A 21,632-nucleotide genomic window follows, 5' to 3' on the forward strand; every position below is an offset into this window, starting at 1 on the left:
AAATGCACTATTCAATAAAAATATTCTTCCATCAACTAACTTCTCTTTTAAAAAAATTAATTAAAAAGTTATATAAATAATGGTTGCACCCCACCCCCCCCCACCCCAAAACTGATCTCACAAGTTTTGCTGGATCAGCTTAGGAGAACCAACACTTTGACACTTTTGGGAGACAACGGGTGAAAGGGGATAGGAAACCAGAAAATCCCCCAGTCACCCATCTGTCCTTCTCCAGTTACATCTGCTGCAAAAACCTGTTTCTATGGGGGTAAGAAAAAGGAAAAAGTTGCTTTGCACTTTTTTTTTTTATATATATATATCAAATGACACTGTGAAAGATCAGGGACCCAAATCCATTCTTGTAGTAGTTTAACAAAAATGAGCAATTAAATTGAATTGCACTAGAGATGCAGTGATGTAGTGGTAGAATCAGCCTCTCTGGAAAAATCCAATTTCATGCAGCTGGAATAAAAAGCGGTTTACAGGACACTGCCCAATGTTTTATAGAGGGCTTCAGGGTCTGCTCTCTAGGGTTTTCTGAACTCACATATGGAGTAACACAAGCAGAAACTCCTGCTCCATGGCTTAATTCAATCCCAACACACATTATTACCAGCAGAAAACCCAAGTCAAGCACCTGAGAGAATTTTGAGAGGGTCTGACATCTTTTCTACCAGTTGCTACTTGTTTCATCCTACTCAAGCTCCACTGGATTTTTCCAGAATGAGGCTTTTCCCCCCATTCTTTCTTCAAAGGTAAGGCAAACATTGGAAAATGCTGGAACTAAACACCCCCCAACACCCAACACACATATAACATGGGGGGGGGGGGGGGGGGAGAAGAAAAATAACCCACATATGTTTTACCACCCTAGGTCAAAAGGCCAAGAAGACAAGTTCTCCTGATTTCAGAGTGTTAGTATATTTTATACACTGCCTATACATTTAACACATGTGCCTCGCTACTATTTAGTTATTTATATTTTTTTTAACCACAGGAGAATAAACCTTGCTATTTACAATATATAACAGGCAAGTAATATATCCACATTAACATAAATACAATTTGCTTTTTGTGGGGGTTTTTTTGTTGGTTTTGTTTTTTTTTTAAATACTTACAGAAAGCATCCAGGCTTCAGTGCGTGAGTTATAATACACAGAAGAGCTCTTTCACTCAGTAGTTCATTCACTCTTTGCTGCCTTCCTCTAGTCAAGCTTTGACAGTCTGTCTTATTGCCCACCCATTTCTCTCTCCCCCCCGCTGCCAAACACACCAAGCTACCCTATCCCATCTGACCCAGGCATTTTCTTCACAACAATATTTATGCCCACAATGCCTTCTCTTCTACATCTAGGGACTTATTCTCCTCTCACACCAGTGCAATGTGGAGTTACTCCAGCGAGGTCAATGGAGACAGAGACACAAGTGAAAAGAAGGAAAATGAGGCCCATGGTTTAAATATAACAATAATTAGTAATAATAATGCACATAAGTTGTGGTTGATTCTTTAATTAAGAACTTTTTTTTTTTTTTTTAAAGAGTGGAGCCAGAAATAGTAATTCAGACCCCAAAATCCTCATATTTTGAGCAAGTTTGGATCTGGCTTTACTTTGGAGGGGAAGAGCTATTCTATCACACACACGAAAATGTAACAGTGACTTTGCACATATGTGTGAGAGACAGGGGGAGAAACAATTTAACATAATACCACATTAAAACCATTTACTAGGTCCTTCTGAAGGGCTTTAAAATAAATAAATGTTCATTCAATATTTATATATATTTTTTTTTGTGAAGGCATGTGTGTGTATATACACACACATGCTGAATAATAGGTTTCTAGTCAGTTTATTTTTTGAACCATTTAGATAAACTGCGTGTGGGTGACTCTCAAAGCTGTGCATCTCCCAGAAGCTGTGAGACCTTCTTGCAAACTCCCTGCATTGAATGCACTGCTGCACATTTGCTGCTGTGGAAGGGACAGACACCATATGTGGGTTCCTCCTTTTCCAGCACTACCCCAGCCTCCAGAATTGTACAGCAAATAAGCAAACAGCAAAAAAAGAGACAGCAACTTCACTTTGCAGGACCTTAGCGCTATTAACAATACCATCCTGTCCATCCCCATGCTCACACCTCAAGATTTCATGCCAACAAGCCAGGCTGGACTGCAGGTATCTGTTAAACATATCTTTTCTCCTCCCAGTAGATGCACATGAACAGCTTAAATATTAGTGGCTACTATTTTGGGAGAAAAAAAAAAAAAAAAGGAAAATTAAAACCACCTTGAAATATAATGGTCCATCTTGGAAAACTGCTCTCTTTCTGCTTGGCTAACATTTACTACCAGTTGAAGAACTCCAGCCAGCTTTCCTCTTTTGAGAACCAGATCAATGGTTTACATAGAACTGGTGGAAATTGCTACTACTGGACAGTCAAAAATTGCTACCAAAAATAGAACAAAATGCCCTCTGCTCTCCAATGTTTCCTTAGAAAACTTCTTTGAGGCATCCACTGGCTGCTTCCAATCTACTTTTATATGACTGAAGAACATTGTTGCATCAAGTCCTGGATTGTAAGTATCCTCTTCAAACAAAAGAAGAAACACTGATGGTTGCCATCTATTTCACAGCATCAGAGCCATCTACAACTGCAGTCAATTTGTGGCTTCTCTGGCCACTTGACAGTTTGTCTTTGTGTCGATTGGTTGTTCAGAATCCAAGAGTTAGTTACCATTTAGCAGTTGTACTCTTTAAATACAGTCCTCAATCTAGTGGTTAAAAAAAAAAAAAAAAAAAAGAAAAAACTTAAGGTCATAGGGCTTACATACAGCTTGTGGATGTACCACTGCCATGGTTTAGAGTAAATGGAATGATGACCTAGTAACAGAAAAGTCAACTCCTCCAGAGGTCTGATCCAGTCCAAAATGGCTGCTATAAAATGCAAGACACCACTGTGTTCCAAGATGCACTTGAATTTCTCTTGTTCTACTCAGAAATATGTGTCCACATTCAGCTGGCATAAGACTCGAAAGTTCCAGTTCAGATTTCTGAAGCAGTTGCCACAGGGTGAATTTGATCAATAAGAGGTGGAAAGAGGACAGAAAAATAAATCATGCACAAAGTGAAAATAAAATTTAAAAAATAACTAGTGGTTTTGTTAAAAAAAAAAAAAAGGACAATAGTGCTAAAGAAACTGCATTTGAAGAAACCAGTTGTAGAAAAAGAACACGTGAGTGGACTGAAGGGGACAGGCACATCTGGTTTTCTAGTCTTCCCAACCTCTTTCTTGGATATATTTCTGTTTGTAACATGGTGGACCCAACATTTTTTGAGCTGTATTTGGTGATCAATGCATGTGGATATGGAGCCGTCATTAGAAGCTAACCCTCCCAGTGGGTCTTTTTTGTCAGAGCCTTATTTGCTCAATGTGCAGAAACTCCCTTAAAGGAGCCATCAGGCCTGTTCCTGCTTACCCTACACACATCTCTCCAGTTTTAGAAGGGGATATATATGACCACTTCCTGTACCATCATGTTTGAAGCAGATTTTTCTTTCCTAGCTGCTTATCTCTCTAACCTGCTGGGTAAGCTTCAGGAATAAAGTAGTATGGGTTAAAGAGAATATACTAACCCAGGAGTTCATGGAGGGTTGGTGGAACGATCAATACATTCCAAGGATAAATGATCCATCAAACTGCGTAGACTAAGGTGAAGGTCAACTGGTGTCTAACCCCAGTGTGACAGGCACTTATTTCCACAAAGTTGGACCTCATTAAAATTCAGTCTACGGGAAAACAAAACAAAACAAAAACAAAACAGCAACACAGCTGGGTCACCTGTACCCTACAAAGTGCTTATGTCTCAACATAGCTTTCAGATCCCAGAAGGTCAATCAAACCCTGTTTGTCTCCATATGCAGTTCTTATAGATCGCCATCACCCGTCACCAAGGGTTGCCATTGAGCAGAAGACATGTCAGTCTTTGCAGGTATAAACCTCTTCTCTCTGGGTGCATTGCTTGCATTCCACATAGCAGCACCAACGGACCTGGCACTGGCATGGACGGGTGACCACCCGACTCTGTGTATTGTGCCCTCGCCCACAGCAGATGCTGTCACAGTTCTTGTCTTTGTAACATTTCCTTCCCGAAGTCCCAGGTGAGTATCTACTCATCATACAGAAGCTTGGGGAATCGTCAATGTAGACAAGATCCGTAGTCCTTGGGATTTGATCACTGTGACCAGGGATGGACTTCTTGGGTGGGGAGATGTCTCCTTCTCCTGTGGCCTCGTTGGTAGTGCTGCCCACTTTGAGCGATGTCTCGTACTTCTGTTTCAGCTGCTTCCCTATTTCATGGAATGGAGAGAGCTGCCTCCAGCACGTTCGAACAGTACAGGATCCGGATACACCATGGCATTTACAGGTTGTCTCCACTCCAGCTTTGATGACCTGCAGACACACACAGCCCAAATATAAAATCAGTTATGGGGGAAAACCATCAAGTTACAGAGGAAAAAACAAAACATGCTAGAAGACACTCGTGGAACACAAAGTCAATGGCAGTACAAAAAATATATGTTGAAAGAGGACAGAGGACACATATTACAAGAAATATTTGCTTCAGAAGGGTCCCAGTTATGACAATACAGAATATGATATTTACCTGCTAGGATAATGCTTTATTGGCTAGTTAATTATACTAGTAAGGCGTACAAAGGCTGTCTGGTGCTGGCACTCATTTATGTAGATAAAGGTCGGAAGCTGTGATGCAACTAAGAGATCAATACAACTTTTAGCACTTATTTATTTTAGCAAGAACAAGGAGATAAGATGTAACAACCATGGAAGGAGGTGGTTTAGTGGAGAAAAGAGGGAGATTGCTGCTGTAACACACACAAACACACATATGGTGTGGCACATGCTCCAGAACATGAGCGTGGAAAGTAGGAACTTTCTCCATACCAGATCACATCAGATACCACTGTAAACTCACACTGAGCACAGGCTCAGTGAAAACATGGTTAAGCTGTGTTGTCTCCACCAGTAGCGATGAGGTATAGTATCCCACCCATTTTGTGACTGAGCTTCATGTAGCTGAAATATATATACATATATATACATAGTTCTCAGGAACACAGCTCGAATTCACCTTCACCAAAACCAGCAGCTCTAAAAACATCCAGGCAGCTTCTGCCTCTCCATCCTGTGTTCAGGATTCTATTCCAGAGTGCAGTAGTATGTTCAAAAGGACATGTCAATTTTCTTCTGCTAGTAATGAAGAAGCGTGCATGTATTTTTTAAAACAAAAAGATTCATTGCCTGCTGGCCACACACATGTTTAATAAAGTGCATTTTCATGTAGGATGAAGCCTAAGGCTTCCTCATTCTTCTCTGTGCCCTCCCTTTCTCTGAAAAATTAAGATGTGAAGAAACAGAAAACAGACCCACCCCACCCCCACCCCCCCCCCACCATCTTCTTCAGAAAGAGATTTATACCTGGGACTCCTCTACGGGCAACATGAGAGCAGACATATTATTTGGACAGTCACAAATAACCTGCATTTTGTCCACTGATTATAAACAGATATTTATAGTTCTAGTCCTCCCTCCCTGTCCCTTCCCCCAGAATAGGTTACATTTGGATTTTAAATGCATAAGGTATAACCACCCCTTAAAATAGCAAGTTAGACCAGAGTTTGTTTTACAGAGCTGCCTCCTGTCAAAGTACTACTGAAAGTGCCCTTCTTTGGGGGATCTATGGTATTTAAAAAACAAAAAAATAAATCTTCCCCCCTCTGTCCATTAGGGCATCTAATACATACATTATGGCCTCATGACAGCAGAGGACTGGCTCCAGTCCATTTCCTGACCATCCAGTTCCTAATTATTTGGCTGCATGAGTCCTGCTGAGCACCATGTGCAAATGTGCAATAGGTCATGGACTCAGAATTGGGGTCTGGTCCAATTCTGATATTAGAGAGATGTTTTTAGAAAGACAATATGCATAATACGGCCTTCAGCAAAGCCTGGCCAATGGTCACACTTCATTCCTGCGACAGCCAAGACCTTTTCAAATGCAATCCAATAATACACAGTAGCATTCAAACAAGTGACGGGTTACAGAGAGAGATGTGTTACTGCTTATAGTACTCAGCTGGGCCGGCTTGGTCAGGGGCTGTCACGCTCTGCATGCCAAAGTGTCTAGCCAACTCTGCAAGAAATCCCACAATGTTAGACAAGAGCATACAGAACACGTTTCAACACCAAAAGAAAGAAAACTAAACCCCTCACCCATACTACCCCTTATGTAAAGTCACATTTCACTGGTTGTCCAGAAGTGAGAGCTGAGTTCATGCGAAACAAAGCTCCTGTACCTGATTTCACACCCAGACCATCAGCAAATTGGGAAAAATTGCTGGGGTACTTGCAGAACGGCTGCACACTGCAGTCATTCATCAGCTCAGCCTTTTCTCAACCCTCCCACCTCCACCAACCTATTTGCATCTGCTCCACCTGGAACAGGAGACAACCACTGTTGAACAGGAGATGGGAAAGCAAGACACCAGCAGGAACTGGCTCAGACAGTAGACCCACGCCTGTGCAGAGGCTTGACTGGATTTGGAGCTGGTTGGACATGGCATAGTCATGAAACACAGGAAGAGAACCTGGAGACAGGGCTATTCTTGCCAGTAGCCACCTCTCCAGAGCTCAGTGGGAAAGCTGACATTGCAAGTATTGTGTGTATATAAAATACATACATACACAGCATGTTTAAGGCATCCACATAGGGTTGGTAGATATGGCACACTACAAATGGGAGATACAAATGCTGATGGACTGGCAACTAGCAGATGGCAGCAAACCTTCAGTCAGGAACAGGTGTGCTGGTTTAGGTACCTGAATCACACCATCAAACTAGGGGTTGACTTAACTAAGGCATGCGTTTGAGTTTAAATGCCTACATTTGAGAAACACCTCTAAATTGCAGCCTGACTCAGTGGAGCCAAATCAGACACCTGCACATGCTCCACTGAGCAGCTCTTCAGGCTCCACTGACTGACTACATCTCTACTTGCTTACGCAAGTCTAGGGACCCAACTCACACAGAGGCACTTCAGTTTAGAGATCTTAAACTGCAAGGAGAATCCCACATTCTGGGACTAATGCAGGTGTCTAAATATCAGCATCTAGCATTATTTGGGGTACTGTAAAACACAGCTTTTCACCAACTGCCCCTGAAGGACCATAATTGGTACTCAAAGAGTACCAATGCATATATTTAAGTAGATGAATCCTATTCTCCTTCTGTGCTTAAACAGTGATGAACAAAACCCCTAATGACTCCCAGCTCATTCTTTTCCTGACTCACTTCTAACTCCTTGTTAAGCAGTGGCTAGGACAGCTTACATGTCATGAGCTGGTAGACCAAAGCATAAAAGGTTTCCATTGTCCTCATTCTCATAAATGCATCAGTTCATGAAATCCAGCATATGGATTTTCATATGGCCACTGTACAAGTTTGGTGCATCCCAACTGCCCCATAAACCTTCTTCTTGAAGCATAGGGAAGGGCTCAAGAATTTTACGAGGCAGCTATAGTGAAAATACTAGAAAAATTTCTTCCCCAGCCAGCCTCCCCTGCTGCTGTCAGTCACGATGCAGCTACTCAGGGTGATGCATGATGGAGAACTGCTGCCTACAGGCCCCTAACCACCCACAAGCCAAAATGAATCTTGGCGAAGCCCCTCTGTTTCCAGTCTCATTCTCCAGCTTCCACAAAGATGTTTCTCTTCTTATTTCATGCTCCTGTCAGAGACACTTAAATCCACCTCATTCCTCCAAGAAGCAGAGCAAGACTTATTCGAGTCAGCAGGTTGCTTGGAGCAGTGTTGGAGAAACCTTTTCTGGCTGGGTCATGGGACAAATGGGTAAATGTCTAGGTCATGCTTTCAAATGTGTAGGGGCTCCCAGGGTAGAATAATTTAGCTTTTATTATCTAAATGATTTTAGAGTATGTAAGGCAGAGTAAGACTCCTTTTATTTTTCTTAAATAAAGGAAAAGTTAAAAAAAGGCTTATTTCAAGAGCTGGAGGTAGCTCCTGTTTTCTTTTCAAGGCACATCACTGTTCAGAGCCTAATCTGCCTCCATCCTACATCAACCTGAACTTCTCCTGAACACCCATGGCATCACCACTTATTAAATAACCGCATTGCATTTACAGCAAGGTAAGTGGCCACATGAATGCTGGTGAAGCTGCACCTTGAATACAGTATTCAGTTCTGGGCCCTTCACAGCAAGACAGACAGTGAGGTACTGGAGCAGGTACAGAAAAGGGCAAAAAGGCTGGTGAAGGGTCTGAAGAATAAGTCTGATGAGGAATAGCTGGGAGAACTGGGGTTGTTTAGTCTGGAGAAGACTCAGGGGGGACATTATTGCTCTTTATAACCACCTGAAAGGAGGTTGTAAGCAAGGTGGGGTCAGTCTCTTCTCCCATGCAACAAGAGATAGGACAAGGGGTAACAGCCTCAAGCCGCACCTGGGAAGGTTTAGACTGGGTATTAAGAGAAATCTCCCCACAGAGAGGGTTCTCAGGCATTGGAACAGGCTGCCCAGGAAAGTGGTGGAGTCACCATCCCTGGAAGTGTTCAAAAACAGTGTAAATGAGGCCCTCAGTGACATAGTCTAGTGGTAGTCATTACAGTCCTAGGGTAATGGTTGGATTTGATGATCTTGCAGGTCTTTTCCAACCAAACTGATTCTGATTCTGTGTCATCACAGATGTGAAGCAAAAGGCACTACCTTAAATCCAACGCACAAAATATTTCATGCTCCCTATGGCTTAAATACATCATAGCTACCACACATCAGCAGAGCTATAGTAACTCGGGAGTAACAACACATTTGAACCCTTATTATAGTATATGCTGTAGAGAGCTTCTAAGCAAAATGCAATTAAGAAAACTAGTTGGTCAGGGATAGCATCATACTGAAATTATGTCCTCCCACTCTCCTCTGAACAACCACCTGGTCTGGCAATCTCACAAATACGAGAACAGTTTGGGAGGAAAATAAAGCTCTTTGAGCAAATTAGTTTGTTTGACTTAGGAACACAAACTGCCATTGATCTTGTCGTGAGAATACCAAATACTGACAAAGGCACAATGAGGAAAACAATTATGATAGAGCAAGGCTGAACAGTCTTTATTGGTACTTGCTGTTAAGAGGAAATTAGATAGCACCACAGGAGCGCCTGCCCAAATGGCTTTACAAGAGCCATAGGGAGAAGGGATCACAGCAGAGCATTGCTATGCAACATGTAATCCTTCCTCACAACAATGGCTTGCTACGAAGCTCAGACTAAGTGCCCCCATAATGATCAGTCTCAGACATGCTGCAACACACAATTTCTCAGTGTTTTAGCTGAAACACTGAGGACAGATTCCCATTCATTCCCAGCTGGGTCATGGGGCTCTGGCAGTGGTTTTCAGACAACTCTTGTCTGGGCAGCAGCAGTCCAAAGCGGACACGCAGCCGTGGGAATTCCTCAGTTATAGCCCCGCTGTCGTCATGGCTGGTCTGCAGCTTCAAGGCTTCAAACCATTCGCCATGGTTTGGGGCAGAGGAGGGAGCAAATGAACCTCCTTACAGTCAGGCCATCCAGGAAAAAGCCTGCCCTCATCTTGTCTTACTTCAGAAAGGTCTTTGGGATGCTTCTGTACAAATCAAATCTCTTCCATCCTCTAGGTACATATCCTCTTTCAATTTAAATAGGCTTAGTTATTCTCTCAGTTCAAGTATAAATGTTTAGACAGCAGCCATGGTCCCCATTTCTTCACAGGGCCCAAAGACCAGACTTGTTCCTTAACACTGGCTATTGCCATTGGTTGAATTATAAAAGTTTCACACATTGTTAGAGGATTTCTTTTTCCCTCCCTTTTTCCCCTTCTCTCTTGTTTTTTTTTTTTTTAAAAAAGCCTTTCTGAGCCTGCTCTCAAACTGTTTTTTCAGAAGTTTTCCCTTTCCACTACCCTTTAAAAATATGAACACTCAGATTTCAGTGAAATATGCATTAAAATAAATTTAAGCATAGAATAACATAACCCTACTTTAAATTGATAACTTTAAAAGTATTTTTCCCCCTTCAGTATTCCTAGCGTGCTTCACATACTAAAAAAGCTCCACATAAACAACTGCAATTACTTATGGGACACTGCAAGCAATTTTTTCCATAGTGTTGATTTCCAGGCCTTAGAAAGACTTTGCCTGAGCCAATCTCAGCATGAAAGGAGGGGAAAATCTAAAGAGCATACTTATACATTCCTACCTGTCATAACCTGGTGCTATTAATACTGGTGGTGGCCCTGCAAACTGATCTGTTCACAGACAGTCAAGAGCTAGTCTCAGAGAGGCTGCTATTATACCGAGGTATGAATAAAACCCAGCAAAAGTGTGATGCTAGATTTCTAACTGCAAACATACCCCTAAAGAAACTGCCTAGAGAATGCAATTTATCTCCTTTTTTCCATGCACAAACTGTATTAGTAAGCTCATACAGATTTATCTCAAAAAAGAGCAATTATTACACTTTCTGAGGGTGTAGAAAAACAGAGGTATTAGCGCTTAAGCTTGCCGGTTCAACAGCTCTGGAGCTTGACTGGAATTATGTTTGCTACTAGGAACCATAAGAGACAGTATGGGCAGTGCTTGTAAACACTGTCTCTGCAACAGGAGACCAGAGTTCTAGTCTCTGCTTTGCTATGCTTGTGTGTGACCTTTAGTAAGTCACTTAATCTTTCTGGGTCTCAATTTCCCCTCTGTAAAATGGAGATACAGAAATGAAGAGGGTGGTATGCTCTGATAACATGTTATGTGATAGCTCATGAAGTTCCTCAGACAGATGATAGCTGGGGCAAACATCTACCTGATATGGAAAGTCCATCTCCAGTGCAGAAGGCACGTTCAGCCTTTGAGATAGATCCCTGCCAGCACCGCCTAAGGGGAAAAGCCATTCCTTGCATGGACTTCCAAAACAAGTCAACAGCAAGGAAAAGTCCATGCACCTCCCACTGTCTTTTCCAGAGCATCTCACATGGTTTCAGAGATGTAGGTATAACCTGCCTCAGGATGAGTCTGGACTTGAACCCTACAGCAACAAGAGTGACCAGTCCTCCAGGAACACGCACATTGTGCAAACCAAAACATATGGGTTGATACTGTGTGAATACAATTAATGAAGCCCCATGAAAGGAACCAGTTTCAAAGGGGGATATTGCCTAAAGAGATACCTTTGAGGAGGGAGGAATTTTGTTCTTAGTTTCTGTCCTCTCATACTTGTGCACTAAACACTCTTGGCTCAGAAGGAGACTATGGTTATAGCCCTGACTTCAGGGTCCTGAATGCAAAGGCTCATTTTTGTCCCTCATTCTGGAAGAATAAAGGGGAAAGGGAATGGGAACATGACAATTTTTTTCCCTTGGGTAACAGCAGCCCCCTTTAATAGTGCCCCTTGAATCTGTAAGACATGCTTGACCAGACATACCTCTGGAAGAGGTCAGCACTCCTGGGATTAAGAAACTTAGCAACGCTCCAGAGAGGGAGTTGGAAAGTCATGTTTAATGATACTTTGCTGAGAAACTGGGCAAATTTAATTAAAACATCACTTACTCAAGCCCAGTGGAACTAATTGAGTGCTCTAATATTCTGACTTTTCATTAATGGGCTACAAAAGAGGGCTGCACTTGTGTGTACCGGGGGGGGGGGGGTGTGAAGGGGGAGGAGGATATAGAGAAGAGTTTTAGCAAGGCTGCCTGTGTTTCATTTAATATAACCAGGAAACTTCATTGCTGGAAACAGAGCTTTAATACAGTTGACTTCTCTCACCACCACTGCCACCCCCCATCCCCTTGACACATACCCACATCTCCCCCCCCCCCCAACATACACCCTCTCCACCCAAGACCCCTCTGAAAGAATAGCTGAATGAGCATGAGTAGATTTGGCAAAGGAAGGGAAATTGCTTTTTTAATAAGTGGCCTATTCAGAGCTCCTACTTTTCAATAAAGAGGAGGCTGGAGAAGTCCTGGTCTAATTACCTCATCCTCACACTAGACAAGCTTGCCCTTTCTTTAGCAATTGAGGTCATATCATATAACTTTGTGAGCCATCATGGGCACAACATGCTCAGTGATTATTTCATTGGAGGCAGCAAAATTGGAGTCGGCCCACGAAGGTTATAAAAAAACAGAAGTAAAATAATAATTAAATGAGAACATCTACCAAGAGACATTAAAAATAGGCAGGATAGGATAATGTCACCCTCATAGAAATAAACAGATTGTTTGTCAGTGTGACACCATGGAGAAAATGCCATGTTGACCAGAAGAAGGGTGTAGGGTTGGTTGCCAAATCAGGCAATTAAGCACAGGACTTTTTTCTGGGTCTCAAGGGAATATTTATATGTTTTGCCATGGTTGGGAGTAATTAGATGGTAAGGATTATATGTCATTAAGAATCAGTAAGAGAACACCAGGCTTGGGCTGTATCTTTAATAGGTATTTCTCCACTCCCTCAGCAAACACACACATGCACATCCATACATACGCTCTAAGTACACCAGCATAGGCTGGCTCTGGAGCAAGTTCCCATAGCAAAACCAAGCACTGGACGAGAAAGTCTGTCCATTCTCAGCTCAGTCCAAATCAGCCTGTAGCATAGCAAAGATTTTGGTTCATGTATGTGTGGCTTCACTAAAACATAAAATCTGTGGTTTGGTTAGAGAAAAAACATAGCAGGTGCCGAGTAGGAGTGCAGCACAGCTGGCTTCAATCTCCTGCTCCACCATCAGTTTGCTGCACAACCTTGGGAAAGCCATTCAGTTTGCATCTCAGATCCTGCTTGAAATGGCCATAATCATCTTTTTGGAACTCACAAGGACATTTAACACATTAGAGGCCATAAGATCAATCTAGTTATATAATATTCAAAATTGTTCAGTTCCAAATTGGCACAAACAAAGGCTATCTGTGCTCCTCCTGAATTGCCTTTAATTCACATCAAATGTATATGACTTATTCAATAACCAAACTAATGCATTTAGACTATCATAGCATCTCCCCCAACTCAATGTTTGGAAAGTCTATACAGCAGCAGTTAGTTGATGAGTAGCTTTGTTGGAGAAAGATAAGTAGAGGAAACATGATGAGCATCAGTTTAACCCACTACCTTCATCAAGGAAAACAACAATAAATTCAGTGAGAGAACCTACTACTGCCTAGTGTGAAACCCTCATCTTCCACCAATGCTGCACTTGCAGCAGGACCAGAAGGAAGGAAGCAAATTGAACCTCATAGTAATCTACACCGAAGTGTAAGCAATGTCAGAGACAATCCATCAGCCCCACTAAAGTTAATGCTCAGGCTTCAAATCAGATTCAGTATTTTGAAGCCTGAAGCAAGTGCTTCAGTTCTGACCTTGCAATTACAAAGCCTGCCTCATCTGACTCTAACATCTGATTATGACCTTAATGACACTATGCTGTGCCACTGGTTTAGGTCCACATATCCTGACTATTTAGACATATGTTCTCTTAATCTTGGACCACCACCCTCCAAAAACCTTCCTTTTCAACAAGCAGTTTGTCTGGCTTCAATGATAGTATTGTGAATCTGGTGGGCAGCTTGGCTTGCCTTTCAACCAGATTATGGTACAATTATTGTTAAGAGCATAAACAGATAAATCCTTTTAACTGCTGCTGCAAGCAGGCAAGGAAAGCTATCAGACACTAATACCAACTCAACAGACACGGCATGGGTGAACAAAAATAGGAACGCTGGATTACTGACCTGCAGAGCAAAGGTCTTTGACTTGGATGGTCATGACGGCTCTCCGTCTCCAGACAACCACCACAATTTACACTGTTTAGTGCTTAGAAACCACTGTAAATGACCAGAGCCTGACTATGCCAAGTAAAGGGGGGGACAGAAGATGCAAGAGACTCCCACTAACTCAGTGGAATGAGGACAAGGGAGGGCAGAAAGAAAGAGGATATTCATTCCCTCCAGCTCACTCTTGGAGGTTTAGCTCAAAGTTATATCGGCAATGTGTAGAGCAGCAATGACAAATAAGGGCATCTAACCTAAATCTAAGACCAGATCTCAGCCACACGTGCATCCTGACTGCAGCTACTGGGGTGGAGAGCGTGGGAGTTAAGTCAGATCTGTTGGGCAAGTTATTTAGCCCCACCACTGTGGAAGGGAGACATCCACGGAGTTACGAGAACATATAAATGGCTCCTCAGGCCACAGCCTTGTAGGTGTTGGCAAGACTATATTATGATGACTCTGGAAAGGAAGGAAAGCTGGGACATCTCACAGCATTATCCAGCATGAAATCACAGCCTCTACGGACCACTTTCTCCATTTTCAGTCCCATCTGCTACACAGCCAGCTCCAAAGAATTGGGACAGGCCCTAGGGAACAACGAACCACAAGGATTAAAACAAATTTCCTCACCCTGCAAAGCCTGTTTCACATGTCAAAGAGCTACAACAGGAGTTCAGAGGCACTGAGCCTTTTAATTCAGAGGCAGAAAAGCTGTCAGCCAAAGCCAGACACCAGCTAAATCCAGGACATGTCTAATCCTGATCTCTGCGCTGTCTAGGAGTATCTGGTGGTGAAGAGAGGGGGAGACATTTTGCTGGCCAGCACTCACTGGTGGCATTCTCCAATGCTTCAACTCCACTGTGAGGAATGGCATTTTATGCATACGCACAGGAACAACTGAGCTGGGGTGGCGATTCCTAGAATGCACAACTGGCTGGGCTGCATTTGCCTGGGAAACTAGAGACACAGGTCCCCCTCATCCCAGTCCCAACCATCCATCCAATCACACAGACAATAACAAGGCTGGAAAGTTATTTATAGCCTTACAGTATGTCCCCCTCTGAGGTTGGTGCAATGAAACACTGATCCTAGGCACCTGTGCTGGCCAATCTGCAGAATTTTAGTGTTCAAGAAAAATCTAGGCTAGGTACAGCTAAGCAGATTATGGGAGAAGGTGGAAAGTCCCTTCCTTTCCCCTCCCTTGCTGGGATGACCCAGCAATTGCAGTCACTTTGTCCTTTACATCAGTCCTGCAGGGAGGCCCTCAGGCAGGAAGGTAAAGCCTCATAGGAAGAACATGGCATAAAGAGCAGAAAGTCCTTCAGCAGGGAGGATAAGGATAGCAAAAGGAAACAAAGGGACTATACAGTCAAGCACTATCTGCTGCAAGTCCAGCAGCTCCAGGCAATGTGGAAGGCTCTGCCAGAAAACAAGGCAGAAGGGACTTTTAGGACTGAGGTCAGAGAGTAATCTCCAGCCTGGTTTCCTGCCAGCTGTTTGTCCAGACAGTTTAAGAAACCTTTATGCTAAGGACACGATATACTTTCCATGTTGTACTGAACTGGTGCAAGAAAAGCATCCCTCAACCTGTGTGTGGCAGCATAACTCCCTTCCTTATGTAAGCCTGAAGAACCTGTCCTTCCATCCCTTTGCAGCATAAGACCCTCTCCTCTCTATGGAGAGCCAGCAACCTTTGTTGCCATCTCATGTTTCCTAGACCTGGACAGTCCTGTTTCTTTCCCTCTTTCCCATTTTCCACAACTCTTGAAGCACAGTAACAAAACCAGGCCATAGTCCAGTAACTAAGATTTCACTTGTCCAGCAGAAGGACAACTCCATACATTTCCTATCCAACATACCTTGTTTCCACACATCTTATTGCCCCCCACAATCCCCAAGCAGTCTGCAACGCACCTTCATGCCCACAAGGTTATTGTGGAAGTCCACCCTGGCTCGCAGATCCTTGTTGGGCTTCCTCCCCAGGAACTCCTTGACAAACTTGTTGCTGTATTTCAGGTTGTCACCGCAGCCACCCCACTGCCAAGCCTCACGGTTCTCCAGATCAGGGGCCTCATCGCAGGTGCAACGCTCCATCCGCCCTGCACTGCATGCCTTGGCCATGGCATGTGTCAGCCCGGCGGAGGAGATGGCATACAAGAAGGCTGTCTCTTTAAAACCTGCAGGAGAGAGGAGGTGGCAGCTTTAGCTACAGCTGGAGCACAGGTTAAAGAAAGAAAGAGTGAGGAAATCAAGGCAAAATCCAGCATGAGAAAAACTTGAGTGATAAAGCATCACTATGGTGGAGGCCAAGGAATGACAGATAGAGGTGGCATGAGCCAGGATTCAAGAATGCAAATTAAATTCAGCCATCTCTGTAACTGTCACTCTACAATCTCTGCCTGAAAACAGACAGAGGCGAGCAAGCGCTTGACAGGCCATGAAGGTATCCTCACCATGGTACAGAAATACTGCAACCAAAGTGACACCAAATAGCAGGAATCCAGCATAGCCTTCCAGTCTGATGGCTGGGAAAGAAGCCATGAGCACTGCTTGTTCTTTCCACACCCCCTGAAGAAAAAATAATCACTAGGTCCTACTGCAGTTCAACACAGTTGTTAACAAGACACCTGAGGGCTTGGAAGCACACAGTAGGCAACCTGTCACAGCACCTCAAATGCCTCAAAAAGCAGTTTACCACTCAAGCTTTTAATGTACAACCCTTTTCTACACCTCCATGCTCACCTGCAGGAACGCAACAGCATCTGATGCCCCCAGTAACTGAGGTCCAGAGACCCCCCATGTTTTCAATCCAAATTATTAAATCCAGAAATAAAAATCAAACATGCCAGTATTTATAGCTCCTTATTCTCCAGCTATGGAAGCCATAAACGACTGCATATTTGAGATGCAATTCCAGAACAGCTTTGGATCTGACTCAAGAAATCCCCCACTCAAAAATAACACAAGTGGATGGTGACAGTAGTGGATATATCTGTAAGCTGGTGTGTCAACCAAGGACATGCAGAGACACTGCCAGGTCGTTTTTGGAACTGTTCCTTAGGAGGTGCATGGTCATCCAAGCAAGCTCACAGGGCACTGCCCTGGCCCATACCCAGATCCTGCCTTCCCAAAACACTCCCAGGTGCGTGATGTTGAGCTTCAGCAGGAGACTGACAAAAATCCAGTCCAGGAGACTGAGGTCTGGTCCTCCCAATGGGGCTGACTCAAACCAGATTGTGGTTGAAGTTGTCCAGTCATTCCTATTGCTTACCTGGAAAAAGAGAGCAGGAACCTTTCCCTCACTGGAAGGAACACGCTTACCAGGACATTGTAAAGAATGGTCAAGGTCAAGAAAGCAAATTTTCAGGGGTTTTCCCTCTTTGTTTTCTCCCCAGGTTAGATGATGTCCTCTGGCACCCCAGAAAAGCCTTCAGCATTGCAAACCTCAGTGGGAGTGGTGGGAGAAGTCCTTACTTAAGTCACACAATAAAACGCATGGGTGTGCAGACCACCAAACTCTTCCAGACAGAAAATGCCTTCTAAGCAGTTTTCATCTTTTGAAGGCTAGCTTTTTCTAGATTGCACCCTAGGTCAGACTGCCCACATGCCTGTCAAGGGTTGCTGATGCTAGAGACAGATGCTCCCAAGCCTCCATTCTCCTGATAGTGGTGGCAAGAGGCCAGTCCTACAGTTTGTGCTACGAAATGGAGGGACATCAGTTTGCTAATAGAAAGTCCTTGATAGAATAGGGTGTGTAAACCTTCCTCTGAGACACTGCAATTAGCAGCAAACAGTCTGGCTATGGTCCAGTTTAGTAGACAGCCCAGATCAAGCCAGGAAGCCTTCAAGTAGGTTGTAGAAGGACTGAATTCAGAGCAATTGTGAAAACTCAGCACAAAGTCAGTGCCAAGCAACCACATTGGATACAGTGTTTGATGGAAAGACAGGAGGAATGGTTCAGTTGCCAGATTTTCCCCCTCCATGAATCTCCTCATCAAGCTTTGCTCTACTCCTTCCATTCTCCATCACTTAAAGCTTCACAGATTCCCAGTGCTCATCAGCACAGGCATCATCTTGCCCACAGCCAGCTCAGGCAGCTTCCAAGCAAGTCCATGTGACATTTGGCTCCGGCCAGATTTAAAGCCATCTCCGCCATGCACTATTTGATTGCACCAAGATATTTCGTAACAAGATAATGAGGTTTAAATCAATGCAGGCATTCTAACCCCCGGTGCATTGACAGCCTGCCATCCACAGCTATCCAGTTTCAGACATTTCCAAAATTGTTTGTGAGTATCCAAAGAGGATAACAAGTCCCTTAAACAATCCCCTGTTATTTTAAGAAACAGGCTGCATCAGCCCAAGTTGCAAACCAGCAGCCGGGCTGCTCCAGCGACCAAGTGTAAAAATGGAGGGAGAAACTTAAGTGAAACTGGGGGGGGGGGCCTTTCTTCCCTCCCCCCCACCCCCCTTCTCTCCTTTAAAAGCTGCAATGGCCCTGAAGGAGAGGAAGAAAGCCCGCACCAGCATATTTGGATAACTGCGTCTTAGTAGGTGATACATGTGCGCCTTTGCCCTGGGGTATCACTTGCTGCAGTGCTGAACCAGGAACCAGCAGCTCCCGGAGAGAAGGAGAAAGATTTACAAGGTCGTGTGTTATGCTGCAGGAACGACTTCTGAAGGATTTACAGCATCAGTGGAGAGCAGAGATGTTGCAGGGGCATAAAACATGGAAGAATGAGACAGCAGACAGAACCTTGCAACCCTCAGAGTTGTATTTATTACATGGGGTCCTGACAAGGGAGGGGGGTTCTCAAGGGTGTTTTAAGGCAGCTCACATTCAGGCTGCTTTAAAATACCCCTTGCCAAGGGCTACCCACAGGGGCCGGCACGTCTGAAGGAACAAGCTGTGGCCTCCAGGTGTCAGCATGAGAAAGTGCTTGGCTTTCCCAAGACAACACTAATCCAGGGACTCCTCTGGCATGCAGGGCTATTTTTAAATGTCTTGCAGCTCTGGCTGGACCTCTTGGGTTTCATAAGGACTTTCCTTGTTTCCACTGCAATCAGTGACAGTGCATTAGTTAAGCCCTAGCACTTCTGAATTACTCCTCCTCACTAATTAGCAAGGGAGGGAGGGCACCTTGCAAACATCTGCTCTTATCTTTGAGTACATCAGATCCTGGATTTCTATGTCCAGGTCCATTGCTGAGCATGGAACTTTCTACAAGTCACTAAAGTCCTCAAGACCCATGCAAGCTATTTGTAAAATGGTCCTGCTGCACCATTAGCTGCAGTCCAGAAATAAAAACTGGATTTTACTAGGAGGGTGCAGGAAACTAGACTATGAGGTAGCACAAAGGAAGGAGATAAAAATATCACCTGGTCCTCCAGTACTCTCTCAGCTTCTGGTCATCTCCACCTGAACTGCTGGAAGGATTGTGGGAATTACCCACCACTTGCATCCAGGGAGCTTTTCCCTGGGTAGAGCAACAAGAGGACACAAGCATTTGCCCATTTTGCCCTGCACTATGATAGGGGTCCCCTTGCCACCACTAACAGGACAGCACAGAACAATCCATTTAGTTGTATTCCCCTTGAGGCATTTTCTCAACTTCTTTCCTGAGAAGTTGATATAAGAAATGGGGGTGGGGGAGGACTGGAACAGCTTTGGGAACGCCAACACCTTCCCCTCCAGCAACAACTCAACTTCCATCAGAAGTTACTGGCAACAGACACATGCAGGAATACCTCCAGCCTCTAAGGAAAGAAGCCATGGGATTCAAACAGGGGTTGCTTAAGTGATACAAGCATATACAATACTACCATATAGCACATCTTTTGCTTGGTCTGAATTTTCAAGGATGAGCTGAGCCTGGCTCAGTGGTTTCCTTCTACAAGCTTCTGGTGAGGTGGTGACCCATCACTGGCAAAGGATGCGCCAGGATGACCACCCTGAAAAATGCCAGGGTAGCCAATGTGTGCGGTTGGTGCCAGCACCTTCATCCAAGACCCCCTCACCCTACTCACCTCTCTTTAGCAAGCTGGCCCGATAGCGACCCTCAAGGGTGCAGTTCCAGCGCTCAAAGCGAAACTGGTACTGGCACTCCAGTGCACTCATGCTGATTGCCTCCATCAAGGTCTCAGCCACGCCGGGGTCCCGCCGGCACATCCTGCGCTGCTTCTTCTCCAGCTTCAGGCGATCACAGACTTTGTAGTGGGCTTTGACGGCAGCTTCCTCCATTTCTGAGGTCAGAGGGAGGATGGTCAGGGGTTCGTTCCCTGTCAGCCTGCAGAGGAAAAGAGCGGCACAGCAGTGAGGATAGAGAAAATACAGCCTGCGGTACAAGTGGGAGCCATGGCGGGCTCTCCCTGGTTGAACAACCACATGGGGCTTGCTGATGTCTAGGCAAGGCTCTTTGCAGTGAATGTGCAAGGTGGGAGCAAGAGAAGGGTAAGAAGCAATATTTGAATTTATGTTCTCTACCAGCTCTTACAGCTTGCTTGGACTTAAGTTCTTGGCAATCTTCACCCCAGGACTGTGTTGAAAACTGAAATGCGAAAGAAATGATTGAAGGTACCTAACTGCATGAACTTGGGAAACTAGCAAAAATAAGAGCACTACAGTCACTCTCCTGTGCATAGACAAAAAATCATTTTAGCACATCAAGCAGAGCTAGAACTGGCTTGTGAAGGTATAGAGGATAATTTGTCCCACCAAACCAAGAGGCACATCAGGAAAGCATGTATAGCCATCTTGCCTTCAGCAGAATTGATTCTGACATAAAACTTGGTAAGCCACAGCCTGAGGCTTGAGAGCAGGAGACACTTTCCAGGAGAATCTGCCAAAAGCTTTGCAAGGCAGGATTAGCCCAGAAACCTAAAAAATGGCCTGAAGAAATGCATGTCCCATTGCCTTCTCCCCTCCTCTGCCTTCTCTAAACACAAGGTCCTTGACTCATACAATGTGCAACAAAAAGAAGCCAGCATACTGTTCCCAGTATCAAGTGATGAGCTGCTGGAAGAGGACCAGGCTGGCATCAGCCCCAGGGAGCAGAGAGGCTTCAGAAACATCTGCTGGGCTCATGAGCCGTTTGTTGGCCAGGCTGCCCACACCCCACTCTCCTGGCTCTGTCTTTTTCCGGCCAGGTGCCAGTCCACACAGTCAATGGGAATAACTATGCAGGGTTTCTAAGGACCTGAAGACATTTCCCGAGCCAAAAAGGAAGAATTGCTTAAAGCCTGAATTGAAAACCTGCTGAAATGCTGCAATCCTGCACAGGTAAGCATGGGGATGGGCCGCAGGTTCAAACATCTCCATTGCTGCAGAACCACTGGGGAAAATGGGGTGATAGGCACAAGAGGGGAGCACACACTCACCCCCCCCCCCCACCTTTACCGAATGCAGAGGAATCCTGGAAAGCATTTAAACCCCCACCCAGTGGCAGTTTGTGCTTTCCTTTTTTAATGACAATTTCTCTCTCTTCTCCTGTCCCTACCTGCCCCTTGTCAAAAGCCCTTTTAGGCACTGGAAGCTGCTCTAAGGTCTCCCCAGAGCCTTCTCCAGGGTGAAGAAGCCCAGGTCTCTCAGCCTGTCTCCACAGGAGAGACTAAAAAAGACAAGCAGGGAAATGTTCTCTTTCAGTTACCTTCAGGTAATTTCTGGAAATTAGGATTTCCAGAAAAACTGCAATGGTAAAAATGAAAAGTTGGTGATTTGTGGGGAACATGGAAAGCTAGTGTAACCCAGTGAAG

The 21,632-nt window shown here is 44.4% G+C and overlaps 1 protein-coding gene across 1 annotated transcript in view; it reads right to left on the reverse strand.

Moving 5' to 3' along the window:
• Positions 1-1,093: 1,093 nt before the first annotated feature.
• WNT9A (Wnt family member 9A) overlaps positions 1,094-21,632 on the reverse strand; it is a 52,994-nt gene continuing 32,455 nt past the window's right edge. Inside the window, exons 2-4 of the mRNA XM_061474322.1 lie at positions 19,908-20,167; positions 15,795-16,057; positions 1,094-4,449 (exon numbers count right to left, since the gene is read on the reverse strand). Of these exons, the coding sequence (XP_061330306.1) occupies positions 3,976-4,449; positions 15,795-16,057; positions 19,908-20,167 (997 nt within the window). The 3' untranslated portion in view covers positions 1,094-3,975. The remainder of the gene's footprint in view (positions 4,450-15,794; positions 16,058-19,907; positions 20,168-21,632) is intronic.

The sequence above is a fragment of the Pezoporus flaviventris genome, unplaced genomic scaffold (assembly GCF_033815535.1).
Source record: "Pezoporus flaviventris isolate CSIRO_AGI_PZ_B2104156 unplaced genomic scaffold, CSIRO_AGI_Pfla_v1 ptg000079l, whole genome shotgun sequence".
Classification (NCBI taxonomy): domain Eukaryota; kingdom Metazoa; phylum Chordata; class Aves; order Psittaciformes; family Psittacidae; genus Pezoporus; species Pezoporus flaviventris.